Consider the following 18,495-nt stretch of genomic DNA (forward strand, 5'->3'; position numbering starts at 1 on the left):
ACTATTTTACTTTTAAAGGACAACTGAAGGCAGCCCTGTTTAGCGAAGTTTATAATGTTTGAAGCTGTATTGTTTTTAATATTCAGTTGGAAGCCGCCCAGAGTGGCTGGGGAAACCCAGCCAGATGGACGGGGTATAAATAATAAATTATTATTATTATTATTATTATTATAGGTTCCAAATGGCTCCTTAAGACAGGATTGCAGTCGCCAAAACGGAATGTCTAGTTGCCATTTTTGAGCAAGACTGAAGTCTTATTTTACAAATGATGGGCTGACTTTGATTGATTCTCAGTTTAACATCTGGCTAGTTCAGATGATGATCTTGACCTAGGTTAAGAACTTTGAGAACTTCAACAAGATCCATGAACAGTCCACATGTATATTGGCCTATTACGACCTCTTTTTCTTAATGGCCACTGCTCCTGCACAGAAAAAGTAATCTGGTTCCAGAACATCATTCTGATTGTGCAGATAAAATATAACTGATAAAATTCTAACAGGATGGGGCATTCAATCTGAAAACGGTCAAGATCCAGTGATCCTCAGGCATGCACCTTCAGATGGTGGAGATCTCAGGCACCATCCTGGTGCCCAGGACATCTTCACTTGGTTGTTAATTTCAAATAATGCCAACCAGATGCTTGTGGGAAGCCTGCAAACGAGACATGAGCTCAACAGCAATTCTCTCCTCCTGTGGTTTCCAGCAGCTGGTCTTCAGAGGCACACTGTTTCCCACCATTGGTGGAAGAATGCAGCCACCGTGACTAGTACCAATTGATAGTCCTCCTCCATGAAGCCTCTGATCCTCTTTGAAAGCCAATGAAGTTGATGGCAATCACTACATCTTGTTTACATCTCCTGGGCCTTTGACCTATGCCTGGTTCAAAGCTAAAGCAGGCATGTCCAAAGTCTGTTTCAGGGGCCTAATTTGGCCCCTGCAGCAGTTTATTTCCTGGTGTAAAATCCCAAGAAAAACCTCAACAACTTCAACCCAAAAAAAACTTCAAACCTAAAAAAAGGTTGACAACTTTGGCCGGCCCTTTGGCCGGCCCTTCACTTCATCAAATCTGGCCCTCTTTGAAGAAAGTTTGAACACCACTGTGCTAAAGGATTCAAGGGTGGTTGTAGGCAAGAAGCAGGAGAGCTTCTTGAAGGCATGTCAACAAGAAGGAAGCCCTGGTGACTGCCCACCCAGGCATTGTGCTTTGTGATTCACTGTGTGATTAAGGCCCATTCTAATCCTATGCTTATCAATCAGCGGCACACATATAACAAGGAAAGGGGCAGGATTTAAAGACCTACTTCAATAGAAAAGAGGAAATGAAAAAAAATATCAAAAGACTAAAGGGGGTGTTGAAAGGTTCGTTAACAATTGTACTCTGAAGATCAATTGTTTGCTCCAGGGTAAGCAGCAGCTCTCAAATTATAATTCTATATATCTCCTAAATTTAGATACCTGAAAATGCAAGAAAGGAAGGGGGAGAGGAAGCATAAAGAAGAGGCAATGCTATTTAATACTCTTCTCAGGCTCCCCTATGAATGTTTAATGCAGTCCGTTGAAAGAACGCCAACTTTATCTCAGGAGCTCCCAAACAATGAGTCAACATGATATCTCTCCCCTTTTTTTGGAGAGGAGGGAAGACAATTTTATCAGGTCTTCTTAAATTCAGTGGCACAGGACCCCCTTTAAGACAATGAGGAATCAGAATGCAGTACACATGGAAGCAGAGCATTGCAACAACCGCAGGGGATTAAGCATCACCACCTACTGCATGCAGCCCCTCTTTAAAAAAGATGTGCAAAACATTTTTTAAAATAATAATAATAATTACATACATTTCTTACCCACCCCTTCATCCTAGGCTCCCAGGGCAGGGGTACAACCATTCCATGCAATAAAACAGCATTGCAATTAAGCCATCGAAATGCATTCACTTTCTACTTTCTCTGCAGGGGTGACCAGTTCTTACAACATCATTCCAACCAAAGCATGTGAATCTTCTTGAGCTACTAACAAAAAGCATGCAATTGTGGCGCTAGACTCACCTGTGGAAGGATGGTACTAACACAGAGGTCAGCAACCTTTTTCAGCCATGGGCTGGTCCACTGTCCCTCAGACCATGTGGTGGGCTGGACTATACTTTTTTTGGGGGGGGATGAACGAATTCCTATGCCTCAAAAATAATCCAGAGATGCATTTTAAATAAAAGGGCACATTCTACTCATATAAAAACATGCTGATTCCCGGACCATCTGCGAGCTGGACTGAGAAGGCGATTGGGCCGCATCCAGCCCCCGGGCCTTAGTTTGCCTACCCCTGTACTAACATGTCCTACCAGCGCAAGGTTTGCCATCCCTCTTTGCTATATGTGCCCCATATCTTCCCAAAATCTACTCCAGACATTTGAGGGAACCCCGAGAACAGACTTAGGGGGCGTGCGAGGGGAGAATGTTCCACTGCACAAGCAGAGAACCTTGCGCTGGAAGGACAACTGTCTCAGCACTGGGTGGGATTCTACCCAACAATCCCATAATTTCTTATTTTAAAGACAAACAATGCTTTTCAGGTAGTGATGTAAGAACAAGGCAAGCATATAGGGCAGGCGGGGGGGACGCAAGGCACACAAAGCAAAATGCAACCTCGCTACTGCTCTATTTTTAAGAGGCTTAATGTGATTTTAATTGAAGATTGCATTATGTTTAATGAGGAGGATCGCTGAATTTTTATGACGACTCGTACACCACCTTGGAGGGGCAACTGTGTTCTAAATGGCAGTCAATAAATCAAGAAATAAATCACAGAATCACTGGATTGTAGAAGGGATAAAATCTTCCAAACACTCATCATTTCACAAAGCTGTAGCTGATATACGCACACAAAGCAAGTCACATGTTGACCAAGGAACTCAACAGGCTTCCGTTTATCTAAGACAGTCTCTGTTTTGGTTAAATGTTGAAGCAGCAACAAGATAAAGCTTATAATTCCTGTTGAATAGGAGCCTTCTGCTTCATACTAATACTGTATGTACTTGGAAGAGGGCAGGAGGGAAAGACAAGAGTAGACAAAGGCCACAGGACACTGAAAGTAACTCTAGCCTTCCATTTAGGCGTGTTACCTTTTTAATAATACAGTATGTGTACATGGAAGTATTATACACGAAGCAGTTTTCTTCCTGCAAAGTGAGCACTGATAAAAAGGAGGCTGACGGGGGCTGCTGCGGACTGACAGGGAAAAAATGCTTCCCTCAGCTAGAATAGCCAGGCCTTAAAATAGATTGCAAACTTCCCGTAAACAATAATGCTGCGAGGCATTAAACATTTTAACCAGGCAGTTTTCCATTAGGTTTGATAAAAATTATTTAAAAAGAAAGCCCCCTCCCTTCCTTTTCTGAAATTAGGCACACGAGTCAGCATTTTGCGTTGTGCCACGAAACAAGACACTTTTAACACAGCCGTACATGCACGCACACCGGAGCATTTCCTCTTCCCTGCTGGAAGGGCCACAGAACAGTGGTAAGGTATCTGCTCTGCTTGAAGATGGCCCCCAATATATCCTGCTAGAGAAGATCCCATCTAAAATCTTGGAAGAGCAACTGCCAGTCCGTGCAGGCAATACTGACCCAAATGGACTAGAGGTTTCACTCTGTATAAGGCAGCTTCCTAGGTTCCTATGATACACTTGCTGGGCCGTTACATTTTCCTTTATGCTATGCAAGAATGGGAAGGGAGGCGAATAGGAGCAACGCATACGTTAAGGTAGCACGTTGCCACACGCATGCAGAGCATGCAACCTGGGGAATAGCCCTGCCTTAAGGCAGGTGTACGTGCTGGGTAAATTGGGAGTCAGTTTGAAATAAAAGCAGCATGTGGTCTATGTCCACTCAGGGCATCCTCATCACCTTAGCGCTATTGCAACCTCATGCTAAGTACCGCTTCAGGGAAGCAATTTGCACCCAGCAAGACACCAATGTGCAGAGAATCACCGAGCCCAGCTACCTGCGTGTGAAGCAATCCTTTCTGAGTGAGAGATTCGCCAGAGAACTACAGACATGTGGAATCAGACACACACTAACAGCCGGAGCACAGAGCTATCAGGAGCCATTATTCAAAGTTCTGGTTCCACTGAGATGTGAAGTAGTTAAAAGTGTACACTCAATTCTCCCAGAGGCTTAAGTTTGGCCAAAATTGAGTTCACGCTTCCAGAATTAATGCTAAATACATTATAAATGAGTCACCATAGGCACTAGAGGGCCATGAAAATTTGTGTCCCAGCCTTTATAGCCGCGTCTGCCTATGTCAGGCATCTACGAACTCAGCCCTCCAGTTGTTTTGGGACTACAACTACCATCATCCCTAGCTAACAGGACCAGTGGTCAGGGATGATGGGAACTGTAGTCCCATAGCATCTGGAGGGCCGAGTTTGGGGATGCCTGACCTATGTACTATCAACTTAAACCAAAGTAGTTGGCAGGTTTGGGGGTTTTTCCAGCTACTCCTCTACACCAGAGTGCTTCTCCACAAATATCAACCAGCTTCGTACGAGTGAAACCAATATGGTGCCCTGCAGATGTTGTAGGCTACAATTAGCATTGAACCCTTGGCCATGCTGGATGGGGCTTGCGAGATTTATAGTTTGAAACATCTGGAAGGCACTGTGTTGGCTGCCCTTGAGCTAGCGTGTCGTAGAGAAAGATTCTAAACTAGCTGCTTTTCAGATGAGCTACTCTTCCGCAAGTAGAAAGTTATTTATTTTGTGTGTTGGAAAACATTCCAATATGGATTCCTTTCACCTGCAGTGCACACAAATGCACGCACCCAAACCCCCATCCACATCACACAATTCTGCTGCACGTGAACATTGGCTGTGCGATACTACATGCTTTTAAAATAGCAGTTCTCCTCATCAGTGCTACAACCGAACAGCTGGCTCAACCATTAGAGCAGTATTAAATAACTCAGCTCGTAATTAATTGCTCTATTTTTACCCAGCGTTCGCTAGACTTTGAAAGCAAGTCGCAGCGCCAAATGGGGCCTTTTCAGATCACAAGAAGGGCGTATTTCACCCATTTTGTGCAGAGGCTAAATGAAGGCCTAATTCAAGGATCCTCGCCCCTCTTCCACCCCCGCAGGTGTTAAGTTTATTCCGAGAACAACACAGCAGCAAAGGCTGCTTCCTAGAAACCAGTATTTTGAAGACGACAATAAACCAGAAACTTTGCGTTCTGAGGGTTTGCCCAGAATATGCTTTTGTATTTTGTTTTAGGAGTGTGCCTGGACTCCCTTCCCCAGTCTGGTTTGTTTGGGGGCAGCGTAGAAGAAGAGAAGAAGAGTTTGGATTTGATATCCCGCTTTATCACTATCCAAAGGAGTCTCAAAGTGGCTAACATTCTCCTTTCCCTTCCTCGCCCACAACAAACACTCTGTGAGGTGAGTGGGGCTGAGAGACTTCAGAGAAGTGTGACTGGCCCAAGGTCACCCAGCAGCTGCATGTGGAGGAGCGGAGACGCGAACCCGGTTCCCCAGATTACGAGTCTACCGCTCTTAACCACTACACCACACTGGCTCTCGGGGCTGGAGGGAGAGGGAGAGATGCCTGCCAAATCTCTAAAGGGCACCTTTTGGCAAGAGGGCATCTTACAAGTTAAGGTGAGGAAACAGGGAATGTAGTAGGAAGTCTAAAGCAGGCATAGGCAAACTCGGCCCTCCAGATGTTTTGGAACCACAGCTCCCATCATCCCCAGCTAACAGGACCAGTGGTCAGGGGTGATGGGAGCTGTAGTCCCAAAACGTCTGGAGGGCCGAGTTTGCCTATGCCTGGTCCCAAGCCACCAGCTTTGGAATACATGCACTAAATCTGTTGGGATTACTCTACAGCAAAGCACCAAAACACTGGCCAGCGGATATTGTTCCCAAACGCAAGCAGAAAAGCACAGTGTCAGGCCACAACAGCGAACCATGATTTGGCAGGGGCTACTTTGCCCAGGGTACTCCAGGGGCCTTGCTAAACTTGACTGCTCAGGACACACCGTGAGGCAGAAACAGGCGCAAGAGAGCAAGCAGCGAGGCCCGTCTATCTCTCCTCCACCTCCAGCCCCTTCTTCTGACGGCCCCACCAAGATGCGACATTAAGGCAGCACCAGCAACCACCGCTTTGATCACCACGAAATGCCTTTGGACATCACAACGTCCCTTTCCCATCTCTGGAGGCATGGCGCTGCAATATCACCCATAGCTCTGAGACAGGGGTTGCTAACCCGCAGCGTTCCAGATGTTGTTGGATCGGTCCCAGCCAGAATGGGAAATGGTCAGGGATGATGGGAGTTGTAGTCCAATAACATCAGGAAGGGCCCTACTCCTTGAGGTATTGTGGCGGGCGAAATAAATTTATTTTTTACACACTTTTGCAGCCACAGCCACACATGTCACTTAGTCAGGAATATTAGAATAGCAGAAAGTTGCGTTGCCAATAATTACGCGTGGCTCACACATACATTTTTTTAAGATGCTTAACGCAGGGGATGCAGAATCTATAATTTTTCCCAAGTGGCCTTCTGTAGCACTGCGCCGGGCACCCCAAATCGGGGATATTACCTACCCACTGAAAAGCAGGAAACAGACACTGGCGTAATCAAATGATGATGAAAATCCACTGCAGGAGATTGAACTAGACCTTTCGAATACGAGAATCAGAGTTGGAAAGGACCGTGAGGGCCATCTACGCCTACCTACCCCCTGCAATGAAGGGATATCTTTTGCCCAACGTGGCGCTCGAACCCATGACCTTGTGATTAAGAGTCTCTTCCTCCACAGACTGGGCTATCAATTCCATGATTCTAACAGAGCCAAGATATATTCCTCTGGAGCAAATTAAGAATACATACACAGCAGAAGCCTCGCAGTATAAGTAAAGACGGCAAACTGGAAAGGAAAGGTCCCTGGAAGACTGTCACCTTTGCCAAACTATACAGAATTGGCTTCGGCTTCCAAGTGTGAGACTGCCAAAAACACCAGGCTCCTAAGAAGCTGCTCGTCTATGGTGAGTAAGTAATTAGCTCTGGGCACGGAAGTCTTTGTAAACTGGAAACAGTATTTTACTCCTCCTTTCAGGTGGTCGTGAGCAGCATAGCTGAGTAAAATGAACCGCAGACTTACCTCGCAAAGCTGCAAAACACATTTGCATTCAGCTCTCATAACACACTCCAATATATTTCAGTAAATCCACCGTTTTTTTGGGGGGGGGAATCTAACCCACTCTTTTCATTTTGGACTGAGATACCGTTCAGATGGCGAAATACAGCAGCGTGCCTGTTATTTACACCAGTCAAACTTCAATGACAGGTTTCTGCCTTTTCGGCTTTTTTCCAAGCCGTCTATTAATTTTATTTATTTATTATTTCTGCTCATGTAGTACATATTCACACTTTCGAGGGAACGGGGGACTATTTCACAGATGTCTAACAGATTTGGCTGTTGGCAGGGTTTGAGAGAGAGAGAGAGAGAGAGAGAGAGAGAGAGAGAGAGAGAGAGACAGGGAGAGCCTGCTAATGTTAAAATCACATAATATTTTGCTCAACAGAATAAAATGCAACTCAGCCTTTGCCAAACTTCCTTTGACAATCTGGCGCCCACTAGCCATAGCCGAAAACATTTGGAGGGCATCAGGTTAGCAAAGGCTGTTAAGAGAAACATCTGCTTACCACGGGTGTTGGTCGCCATGTCGGCCACTTTCTGAAAGGCATCTAAGAACGCCGCTGCTGCTACCACCGTTGTCCTAAAATACAAGGCAGATAATGTGATGTTAGGAACCGCAAGACACAGCTTATTTAGAACTCTGCGCACCGAGAAGGAAAATGCATTAGCATTGCAAACAGAAAAGAAAAACAACCACCACCTCCTCATTTGAGCTCCTACAAAATACAAAAAGGACTCTCACAGCTCACAGTGGTACCTCTGGTTGTGAACAGGATCCGTTCCGGAGGCCCGTTCGCAACATGAAAAGCCTGCAACCTGAAGTGGCATATCTGCGCAGGTGCACAGCGTGATTTGGCGCTTGTGCGCATGCGCCAAGCGTGATTTAGCACTATTGCACATGTGCGAGCAGCGAAAACCGGAAGTAACCCTTCCGGGTACTTCCGGGTCACCACGGGACGCAACCTGAAAAAAACGTAACATGAGGTATGACTGTACCCCAAATCACTTTCTTGCTTTTGATGGCACCACAGAAAACTTGCTTTTCTCCTATTTTCTTACAGAGTTTACTTGAACAACAACAAAAAGACACGTGGTGCTTCTAAAGGAGAGAGGGAGGACATCTAAACCTTCTAATCTGTTGCTGAACTACATCTCCTATTCATCCCAGCCAGCACAGCCAATGGGCAGGGATGATGGGATATGTAGTTCATCTGGAAAGGCAGTCTCCCATCATCCCTGAACACCGGCCATCTTGTCAGGAGCTGGTGGAGAGTTCGGAATCCAAGAACAAATCTAGAGGGCTACAGGTTCAACATTTCTGCTCTGAAGAATGAAGGAAGGTAAATAATTATTCTGATATGCAGCGAATAACTATTATCAACAGCATCCTCTGCACATGTTAGTTTTTGGGAGGTGTACATCTAAGAAGAGCAGCACCTAAAATCTTGGCATGAATGCAAGAATCATGTGAGCTTTGCAGCGACATCAGCCCAACTTCCAGCCAAGTCTACACTTGAATTAAAAAACTCATGTAGAGTATGAAACAGTCGTTGGACAGAAGAGAGAAGGAAGAACACAGAATTACAAATCCAAGCAATTACTGGATTTGAGTGGCATGTTTGACAACTAAACCATATTTTATCATGTTTGAATGTGTGCTTTAATACACAGAGGGAGAGAAACAATTCTCAAGCTTTTAAATGGTGCAGGGAAGGGGTTACTGTAAATGATACTTGGAGCCATAGATAGCCAACCTGTGCCCTCCAGATGTTGCCTGACTCCAACTCCCATCAGTCAGCATGGTGCTGGGAACTGTAGTTCAACATTGTGCAGGAGGCACCGCAATGGCTAGGGACTGCTTTAAGCTGTACCCTGAAGACTCAACGCGATCCTCTCCCAATGCTGTTGGTTCATAAATTCCTGACCTAAAGGCGAATTTACTATACTATCTCCAGCACCTGCTTCTCGGCCATCCATGGATGTTCCAGCCGCAACGTTACGGAGCAAGTTTCTGTCTCTTAAAACAGAAAGGAAGGCTATTGACACTACTACTCCCAGAAATAAATGGTCAGTCTAGCAAAGCTGGAAAAAACAGCCTTTGAGGATAAGGCTTAGACCTCGTAGATCTCTTCTGAGGATACAAAGAACAAGCTGAGTGCTGTGCATTAAGCAATATAACAACAGGAAAGGGCAGCATTCTGACCAGACTCCTGCACAATGGGCCCAGTACTCGTTTGATCAATGCTGGCTTATCTCTCTCACCACAGGTGAAGCGGTATCTAGCAAAATGTATGCAAAAGCCCACTAGTCTCACGTCAGGCAAACCAGCGGCACAGTGCTGGGTACAGACAGGGAGCAGACCAGCCCTTCAGGAGCCTATGAGCCTGGCACAAATCCCTGGCAGGGACAGATCCGTTTGCTCACACTGCAGAGCGGCTTCAGGTAAAGGGACCCCTGACCATTAGGTTCAGTCGTGGCCGACTCTGGAGTTGCGGCGCTCATCTCGCTTTATTGGCTGAGGGAGCCGGCATACAGCTTCTGGGTCATGTGGCCAGCATGACTAAGCCACTTCTGGCGAACCAGAGTAGTGCATGGAAACGCCCTTTACCTTCCCGCCGGAGCGGTACCTATTTATCTACTTGCACTTTGACGTGCTTTCGAACTGCTAGGTTGGCAGGACAGGGAGCGAGCAACGGTAGCTCACCCCGTCACGGGGATTCGAACCGCCGACCTTCTGATCGGCAAGTCCTAGACTCTGTGGTTTAACCCACAGCGCCACCTGCATCCCTGTAGAGCGGCTTCAGGTATTCTAAAGCTTATAGGGCCTCCACTTTACATTTAGAGTATCCCAGGAGATGGCCCTACCATGGGGCAAGGGGCAACAGCTGCTTCATGCAGGTGAATCTGGGCGCATCAACATGGAATGCCAGAGCATTCTAGCCCATGCAATGCCACCTGCCAGGTCATTCTCCAATGCAAACCCTGTTGGAAGAAATGCACAAGCCTTCAATGGTGCTTGCACTGGGAAACTTCCTGCTTTATTGCACTCATATTAATTTGCAGGAGGAGGGGGGTACGAGAGATGTGAAGGCCTGTGGGGGAAATATTTTTGAGGGTCCTTTTCTCCCATTTTTTCCTATGGATTCCCCACCCCTCCACATCTCTAGAAGGGCACCATTTCATATTTGGAGAGTAAGAGCACAAGTATAGCTTGAGTCCACCCTAGATCACCTGACACTGGACGGCCTGCACAGTTTCTCCGTTCCTGCATTTCAGGGGTTTGGACTAGATTACCCTGGGTGTCCCTTCCAACTCTACACTTCTAAGAAAATAATGCAGGCTTAGCTTTGAATGTTCCAACTAAAAAATGGAAGGGGGAAGAGAGTTCAGCTGGACTTCCTCTCCTCCCTGCTTTTTTTTTTTTATAAAAAAGGGCATGTCGTCTCAGTGGTTCTTCTACCCCAAAAAACACAATCAGCAGTATCACACAAGGATACATCTGTTGCTGGGCTAGAGCACTTCAAAATTCAGGTAATATAACCCTCAAAAACAGGCTCCCTCAACCTCGGCCCTCCAGATGTTTTGAGACTACAATTCCCATCATCCCTGACCACTGGTCCTGCTAGCTAGGGATCATGGGAGTTGTAGGCCAAAAACATCTGGAGGGCAGAGGTTGAGGACGCCTGCTCAAAAAATATGACTCCCTCGTTATATATATGTATTCATAACTAGCCTGGGGAGAATGTTCTAGCCTGACATGATAGTTCAATGCACAGGGACAACAGCTGGAGGAGTATTCAAACAGTCACACACTCCCATCACTTTCAGTCTTAAGATGTACAGATTCATCACATAAGTCTGAGGATGATGTAGCCTGGCCAAGCATTCCTTCCACACAAAACTCCTAGGAAGCTGCCTTGCAAACACAATGGCCTTTTTATTCCCTTTTCCAAGCATGCATCCAGTAGCAGCAGGTCCCCAGATTCTTACTCTCAGCAAGAAACAAAATGTAAATCCGAGCTTCCTAAATATAGCCGGCACTTCATGAATAAGTAGGTCTTAAGGACCCCGCTCACCTCAAAAACTTGTGCTGAAGTGCTTCCTTCTCTAAATTAATTGCATATTCAGATTTAAATTTTAAAAAGGAATCTGGGACATGACTTTGGGGAGAAACTAAAAACAAGGGCACAGCAGCAGGAGAGAAATGAACTAAACACAGGTTCAAAATGAAGAATTCTTCAAGATGGAACCTGTCTGTGGCGGGCAACCCCATGCTTGCCAACATCAGTTAATGGCGTAGAGGCCTTGACATCTGCAATGGAGAATCAACCTGCAGAAGGGAAGGTCTTCTCTATCCAGGAGTTTTCTGTTGCAATTTCTGCCCCTTCCGCACGTATGCACACACAATTTCCCCCCAGAGCTTGCAAACACATCCCGGAATCCCACCCTAAAGACAAAACGCAGCCAGGAAAAGGTGTTGCGAAGGGGAAAGCAGCGGGGGCGACGACCGAGGGTTAAGCACCTCCTGCCCTGCCTACTGTTTCTCCCCTGCAAAAACACCCCCTCCCTCCTTCCAAAATCCCTTTGCGCAGCAGAAAATCGCAGGGATGAAAAATCTCTTATTTACTACTAAAAGCAAAGTTACAGCCTCAGACCACCAGCACTCCTGGGCACTAAACAGCCACATAGAAAGGTTAAGATGCACAGCGTTTCATAGGTCAGCTGAAGACTTTTAAGACGCACATAAAATCCCCCTCCGTTTGCAGCCACTGGAGAATCAAGAAATCGTTAGCCAAGATCTGCTGTAGGGAAAATGGTTCACAGCAAGAGAGGACTCGGAATGCCAAGCAAGTTGCTCTCGTGGGGAAAGTTTTCATCCACTGTTCACGGCACACTGCCGAAGAAACAAGGGTATAAAAGGACAGAGTGCAGCTCAGCTGCAAGGAAACTGCAGCCCCCTCCCCATCTTCTCCTCCAGCAGCTGATCAATAAGTATAGGTATGAACCGTACAGAGATGGGAGCCCTTAACAAAGGGAAAGAGAAGAATGAATGTCAACGCTATCCTTCTGCTTCAAGAAAGGCTAAGTGAGATGTGCGGAATGAAGTCAGTTAACCAAATACCCTCTAGATTTAGCATACTCATTTCTGGTTATTTAGGCATTATCAACAACCGCGAAGCAGAAAACAAGACAAACCAGATTGTTATTCACTTGTTAAATAAACAGAATTCGGCCGATTCTTAGGCTAACCGCACTCCCAACTTTGCAGAGACACGGGCAAGTAGAAAGCTGAGCTCCTGAGTAATTTTATTGTCAAAGATAAACTGCCCAATCTAAGCTTCCTGTATCAAACAAGAACAGAACAGAACAACACTGTTTCTCCCTGTGGAAACTTCAACAAATTTGCATGTAAATAAGGACAGCTTTACTAAACCTGAACTGCTGCACCAACTTGCAAACAGAATGCAAGCACCAATTTGCGGGGTCTACCTGCACTGTCTCTGCAAAATGCTTTCAATTTCCTCTCTTCCAAGCAGGCTATGGAGAAAATGTCTAGATGAGGATTTGCAAAAAAAAAATTATAATCATATCCAGATCAAAAATGCAAAATCCAGATCCAGGGTGGGGCCTGAAGCAAAGCCACTGGAGGAAGGAAGTGCATCCTGAAGGCAGAATAAGAGGAATATGCAACTCACTTTTAGTACCTGCCAGTAAGGAGAGTTTGAAATGTCTGCTTGACATTTCCTCCAAATTATACTAACAGACAATGGGAGGACTGGGTTTCTGAAAAGACCACACCCAGATGACATCTGTATTTCAGAGAGCATTTGCTGTGGCACAGGGAGGGCCGTGCACAGTGACTCTAGAATATTGAAATGAATCTAACACCTGGCTTGAGAGCAGTACATGCGAAAAGGATCTAGGAGTCTTGGTTGACCACAAACTTGACATGAGCCAACAGTGTGACGCGGCAGCTGAAAAAGCCAATGCAATTCTGGGCTGCATCAATAGGAGTATAGCATCTAGATCAAGGGAAGTAATAGTGCCACTGTATTCTGCTCTGGTCAGACCTCACCTGGAGTACTGTGTCCAGTTCTGGGCACCACAGTTCAAGAAGGACACTGACAAACTGGAACGTGTCCAGAGGAGGGCAACCAAAATGGTCAAAGGCCTGGAAACGATGCCTTATGAGGAACGGCTAAGGGAGCTGGGCATGTTTAGCCTGGAGAAGAGGAGGTTAAGGGGTGATATGATAGCCATGTTCAACTATATAAAAGGATGTCACATAGAGGAGGGAGAAAGGTTGTTTTCTGCTGCTCCAGAGAAGCGGACACGGAGCAATGGATCCAAACTACAAGAAAGAAGATTCCACCTAAACATTAGGAAGAACTTCCTGACAGTAAGAGCTGTTCGACAGTGGAATTTGCTGCCAAGGAGTGTGGTGGAGTCTCCTACTTTGGAGGTCTTTAAGCAGAGGCTTGACAACCATATGTCAGGAGTGCTCTGATGGTGTTTCCTGCTTGGCAGGGGGTTGGATTCGATGGCCCTTGTGGTCTCTTCCAACTCTATGATTCTATGATTCTAAGTGCTATGTGCACATTGCAGACTTCACACTGGTTCTCTGGAAACAACAGTTTGCAAATCATAAAGCTAGCCATGGGAATGGATGTCACTTCCCCATTTACGATCTCAGGCGAACTCTCCTTTCACTTTGCCTGTGCCCATGGTTCAAAATTGTACATCAGGGCTGGGGAAGCCGTGGTCCTACAAATGTTGCTGGGACTCCAACTCCCATCTTCCCAGACCATTGGCCATGCTGGTTGGGGCTGATAGGAGTTGGAGTCCAACACCCCCTGGAGAGCCGCAGGTTCCTCTCTCTTGTACACAATATTTACCACGGTTAACACAAGCTTCCCGAGTAACTATCGCTTCCTAATTTACATCAAACCAAGGGTTCAAATTTTCATTCATGCGGCAGTCATGGTCCAAGGCACTGAAGGTTTGACTCCAAATTACGGAACAAGGCCAGGGGAATTTGCTCGGCAAATGGGGAGGAGAAAGGGGGAAATGAGTGTGTGTTATGGGAACTGTCTCCAGATTTGCAAACCATCATTTGCAGAGAGCCAGCAAAGCATCTGCACTCCAAGTCCAAGCTTATTTGAAGTGCAGACATCTTAGTAGATTTAAAGGAGCAACTCTAACAGAAAGAGAGGAACGAGGGTTTAGCTTACCTAAGCTGAGACTGCAACTTCCCAGCTTTGTTTATGAAATCTTCCCAAACCGGATAGCTTCCCTGGAAGAGAGAAAACAAAAATGCAGAATGAAATACCTTCAATTTGATCAGATTTTTTAAAAGCTTCGTAAAAAGCTAATTGGGTGTGGCAGAAGCTACAAGCTCAGCCACACTCCTAACCATGCATTTATTTAAAACATTTAAACCCCGCTCCTCCCCACAAAAACTCAATGCAGCTGTCAACAAGGGAAAGCACAGAGTTGCAATGAAAACAAAGTGCCATTGCCCATTTGGCATCAGACAGGAACTTCAGTGAGGTCTTCAGAAGTTTTGCAATGTAAATTCCTCCGAGCCCTTGGGAATGGAAGGCAGGAGAGAGTAAACCAACAGCCCCATGCTGGTTCTGATTCAAACCTAGGGCTGGTTTGTGAGCTAAGCAATCCTTTAAAAAACACACCATTTCTCATAATGACGCAAGGTGCTTAGTGAAAACAAGTTCTGTGCTCACACAAAGACTTTAAGGTTCAACTACGGTGACGGCAGTATTCTCAATTCTCAAACCCTTATTGGCATACAGACACAATTCCAGTAAGGTTTGGTGCAATAAAATCACTCAGCAAAATTCAGATACCGTTTTGTCTTTTCTACGATCTCCCCGTAGGACATTCAGTCTCGCTAGCATGTATAAGCTAGGTGCCAAGTGGCACCTTAAACCTAGGTTTACAGTCGCCACGACGGAATGTCTATTCGCCAGGGGGTTGGACTAGATGACCCTTGGGGTTCCCTTCCAACGCTACAATTCCGCGATTCTATGATCGACTGTTGCTTGCTCTAACAACAATTCACTGGTCCCAGCATGCAAGGAGGAGAAACACACACAGCGGAAATGGAAATGGTATTAACTATGGACTAAGGCAGCTGTACGCCGGCTCCCTCGGCCAATAAAGCGAGATGAGCGCCGCAACCCCAGAGTCGGTCATGACTGGACCTAATGGTAAGGGGTCCCTTTACCTTTACTAAGGCGGAGGTTTTTAAACTGCGGTCGCCAACCCTGCACCCAGTCACCTCCATGTAGCTGCAACTGCACCCACGCTAGTAGAAAAACGCACCTGGCGCCTGGCCAATTTCTAACACTGCACCCTGTGTTGATTCAGGTTGGTCAAATGGGAGAAATAAGTCGCCACTGGCGGCCCACATCGCACCAGGTGATGGCAGTTTTAAAAATAAAAACTTCCAAGCAGCATAAAAAACTCTTGACTGGCTGGAATGGAAAAGTAGCTGATTTCTCAACAACATAAATAACAGTTACTGATTAACAGGAATCATTTCAGCCATGGAATTTTCCACAAGAGAGCTCAAATACCTCATGTTACGTTTGCTTCATGTTACATTTCTTCAGGTTACGTCCCGCGAAGACCCGGAAGTACTGGAAAGGGTTACTTCCGGGTTTCGCTACTCGCACATGCGCAGACATGCAAAATGACGTCACGCGCACGTGCAGAAGCGGCGAAACGCGACCCGCGCACGCACAGATGCGATGGCGCGTCTTGCGTTCTGTTCGCGATGCGAATGGGGCTCCGGAACGGATCCCGTTCACAACCAGAGGTACCACTGTACATACCAAAGGGCAATACAGTGGTTTCAGTCCATTTGTATAGGCCAAGATTTTCATAACATTGGCTATATAGTTCAGGACGGGGGGAGATTTTCGGTTGAGGGCCACATTCCCTCGAGGGTAATTTGTTGAAGGCCACAGCTATTTCGCTTTATTCGTTTCCTTTCTTCCGTCATGAAACCCAAGGCGGCCTACATGAGGTGATTCCCCAGGCCCCCAAACCTATCCAGACCTACACAGCCTCAGTTAACCGCAGGCCAAGGTTGAAGCCAGTCGAGGGCAGGGCCAGGATCCGAAATGGGCGGGGCCAAAGAAGCCAAGGGCCGCGTAAACTTATGCAGAGGGCCGCACATTGCCCACCGCTGTGGTAGCATCATACACGCAGATTATCCGCTCCCTGCTTAATGAGCAGAGGTATGAACCAGTCTTTGGCACCTTTATGCAAAGGGGCAAATCCACCAGGAAGTCTTCCGTAACTTTGGACGCAATAGAACTGAACTGCAAAAAAATATGATGAACGGCTTAGGAACACTACCCTGGCTTCTTGCAAAGCCTGCTAACCATAGCTTCCTGGTTTGGATGGAACAGGAACTAGAGTTACCTGAAGACTTCCTGGTTGGCTAGCTGACTCGCACAAAGGGAGCCGTGCGTGCACAGTCAAAAGACTCATTCAAATCCCAGCTTGTGAAGCACGAGATGTATCATCGTTCAAATGCTCTCATGCATGCGCTCAAATGCAGGGCTACTGCCGATGACGTGATCCATTTCGGCTGGGGGAAATCACGCTGCCAAACACAAGGCAAGGCAACCCAGACTGCAATAATAATTCTTATTTTTTAAAATCCCTTTTGCCATTGCTGAGAAAGGCAGAGTAAGAGGCAGGTAGGATTCTCTCTCAGCCTGTCCACCGCTGGGTGCAACACAGGCCACTGGTACTTTTAAGCTGCTTCGGGAGACAATATTTTGTAGGAAAGCGAAGTATTAGATACAGTGAACGTTGAAGTTGCGAACATGATCCGTGCGGGAGACACACGTGTGGGTCACGATTCGGCACTTCTGCGCATGCGCAAAGTGCAATTTGGTGCTTCTGCACATGTGCCGAAACCCAGTAGTAACCCGTTCCGGTACTTCCGGGTTCAGCGCGGTGCGCAACCCGAAATCACGCAACCCGAAGCGTCTGTAACCCGAGGTATGACTGTACTTTGAAATGTAAAAACAAAACCCGGCTGCTGCTCTGAAGCTGCGTTACAGTGCAATCGTGTGCACAGAAACGTGGAGTTGGAAGGGACCGCAAGGATTAACAACCCCATGCAATGCAGGAATCTCAACTAAAGTATCTCTGACAGGTGTCCATCCAACCTCTGCTTCAAACCCACACCCACACCCGGAAGGAGAGCTGACCAAGGGAGTCCGTTCCACAGTTCAAAGAGCCCTCACCATCAGAAAGTGTCTACTCAGATGCAACCCCCATTTCAGTTCAACAGGATTTGCTCCCAGGTAAGGAGTGTAGACTAAAGCCTTAGTTCGCCTGTCTGAGAAAGAGCATTTTAAGATGGGAGGCTGATACCATGGGTGGGTTTCAACGTGGCACCAAGTCTCTCATTCCATCGGCGCAAATATTTCCCACTTATGCAATGGAACACTCTTCCCTTCTCCTCACGCCATGCACCCCCCCTGTTTTTAGGGGTTCTCCGAACCCCCTGGAGCAGATTTGCAGAGAGTGTGGGATACACACAGGGTGGGGAAGGAAGAGAGGGGAAATTTGTACTGTGCAAGCCGAGATCTTTGCACTGATGGGGTGCAGCCGCTGAACACTGCCCTGTACAGACATGTCATTTTAAGTCGGAATTAAATGTGCTCGTTTTGTCAAGAGCACCCAGACGCTGCTTTCTGGTACTCGCTGTGACTGCACGAACTGCCCCAGCAGCAGTGTGTCCCAATATTTAATTTAATTTTGGCTAGCTGAAGCTGTGCTTTTGTCACCTTTGCACTAATGAAGTTCACAAACCATTAGTCTACTGGTGAGAATGTCACCTCCAAGTTTGAAAACCACGTGGAAAGGACCCTTAGTGCAGTTTTTTACGTAAAGGAAGAGGCCTGTGTGGGATTATCAACCAGTTAATTTGAAAGATTGCCTTACCCAGTAACAATACAACTTTGGTATGTGGAACTGGCATGGTTTAACACTCATTCTGCACTTTAAAAATAAATAAATCTCTCTTTTAGTGTGACAGGCAGCACCCACAATTCAAAACTCCCTGCCACCATTATTATATTTTTATTATTTCATTTACCTCGCACCTTTCCTCCAAGGAGTGCAAGGTGGAATGGACCCTTTACCACCTCCATGTTTTATCCTCACAAGAACCCTGTGAAGTAGGCACTCTAACCACTACACCACACTGCCTCACAGCCTACCGAAACACGCAGAATGCCGAATTGCATTTTTCATC

General features: G+C 46.4%; 1 protein-coding gene across 23 annotated transcripts in view; it reads right to left on the reverse strand.

Annotated features, from left to right (window-relative positions):
- Window positions 1–18,495, reverse strand: part of MTSS1 (MTSS I-BAR domain containing 1) — a 150,259-nt gene that overhangs the window by 113,467 nt on the left and 18,297 nt on the right. For all 23 annotated transcript variants that reach the window (XM_082235592.1, XM_082235613.1, XM_082235607.1 and 20 more), the window contains exons 2-3: window positions 14,426–14,487; window positions 7,700–7,773 (exon numbers count right to left, since the gene is read on the reverse strand). In XM_082235592.1, coding sequence (XP_082091718.1) covers window positions 7,700–7,773; window positions 14,426–14,487 — 136 coding nt within the window. The remainder of the gene's footprint in view (window positions 1–7,699; window positions 7,774–14,425; window positions 14,488–18,495) is intronic.

This window comes from Podarcis vaucheri (assembly GCF_965113315.1).
Source record: "Podarcis vaucheri genome assembly, chromosome: 8".
In the NCBI taxonomy this organism is placed as follows: domain Eukaryota; kingdom Metazoa; phylum Chordata; class Lepidosauria; order Squamata; family Lacertidae; genus Podarcis; species Podarcis vaucheri.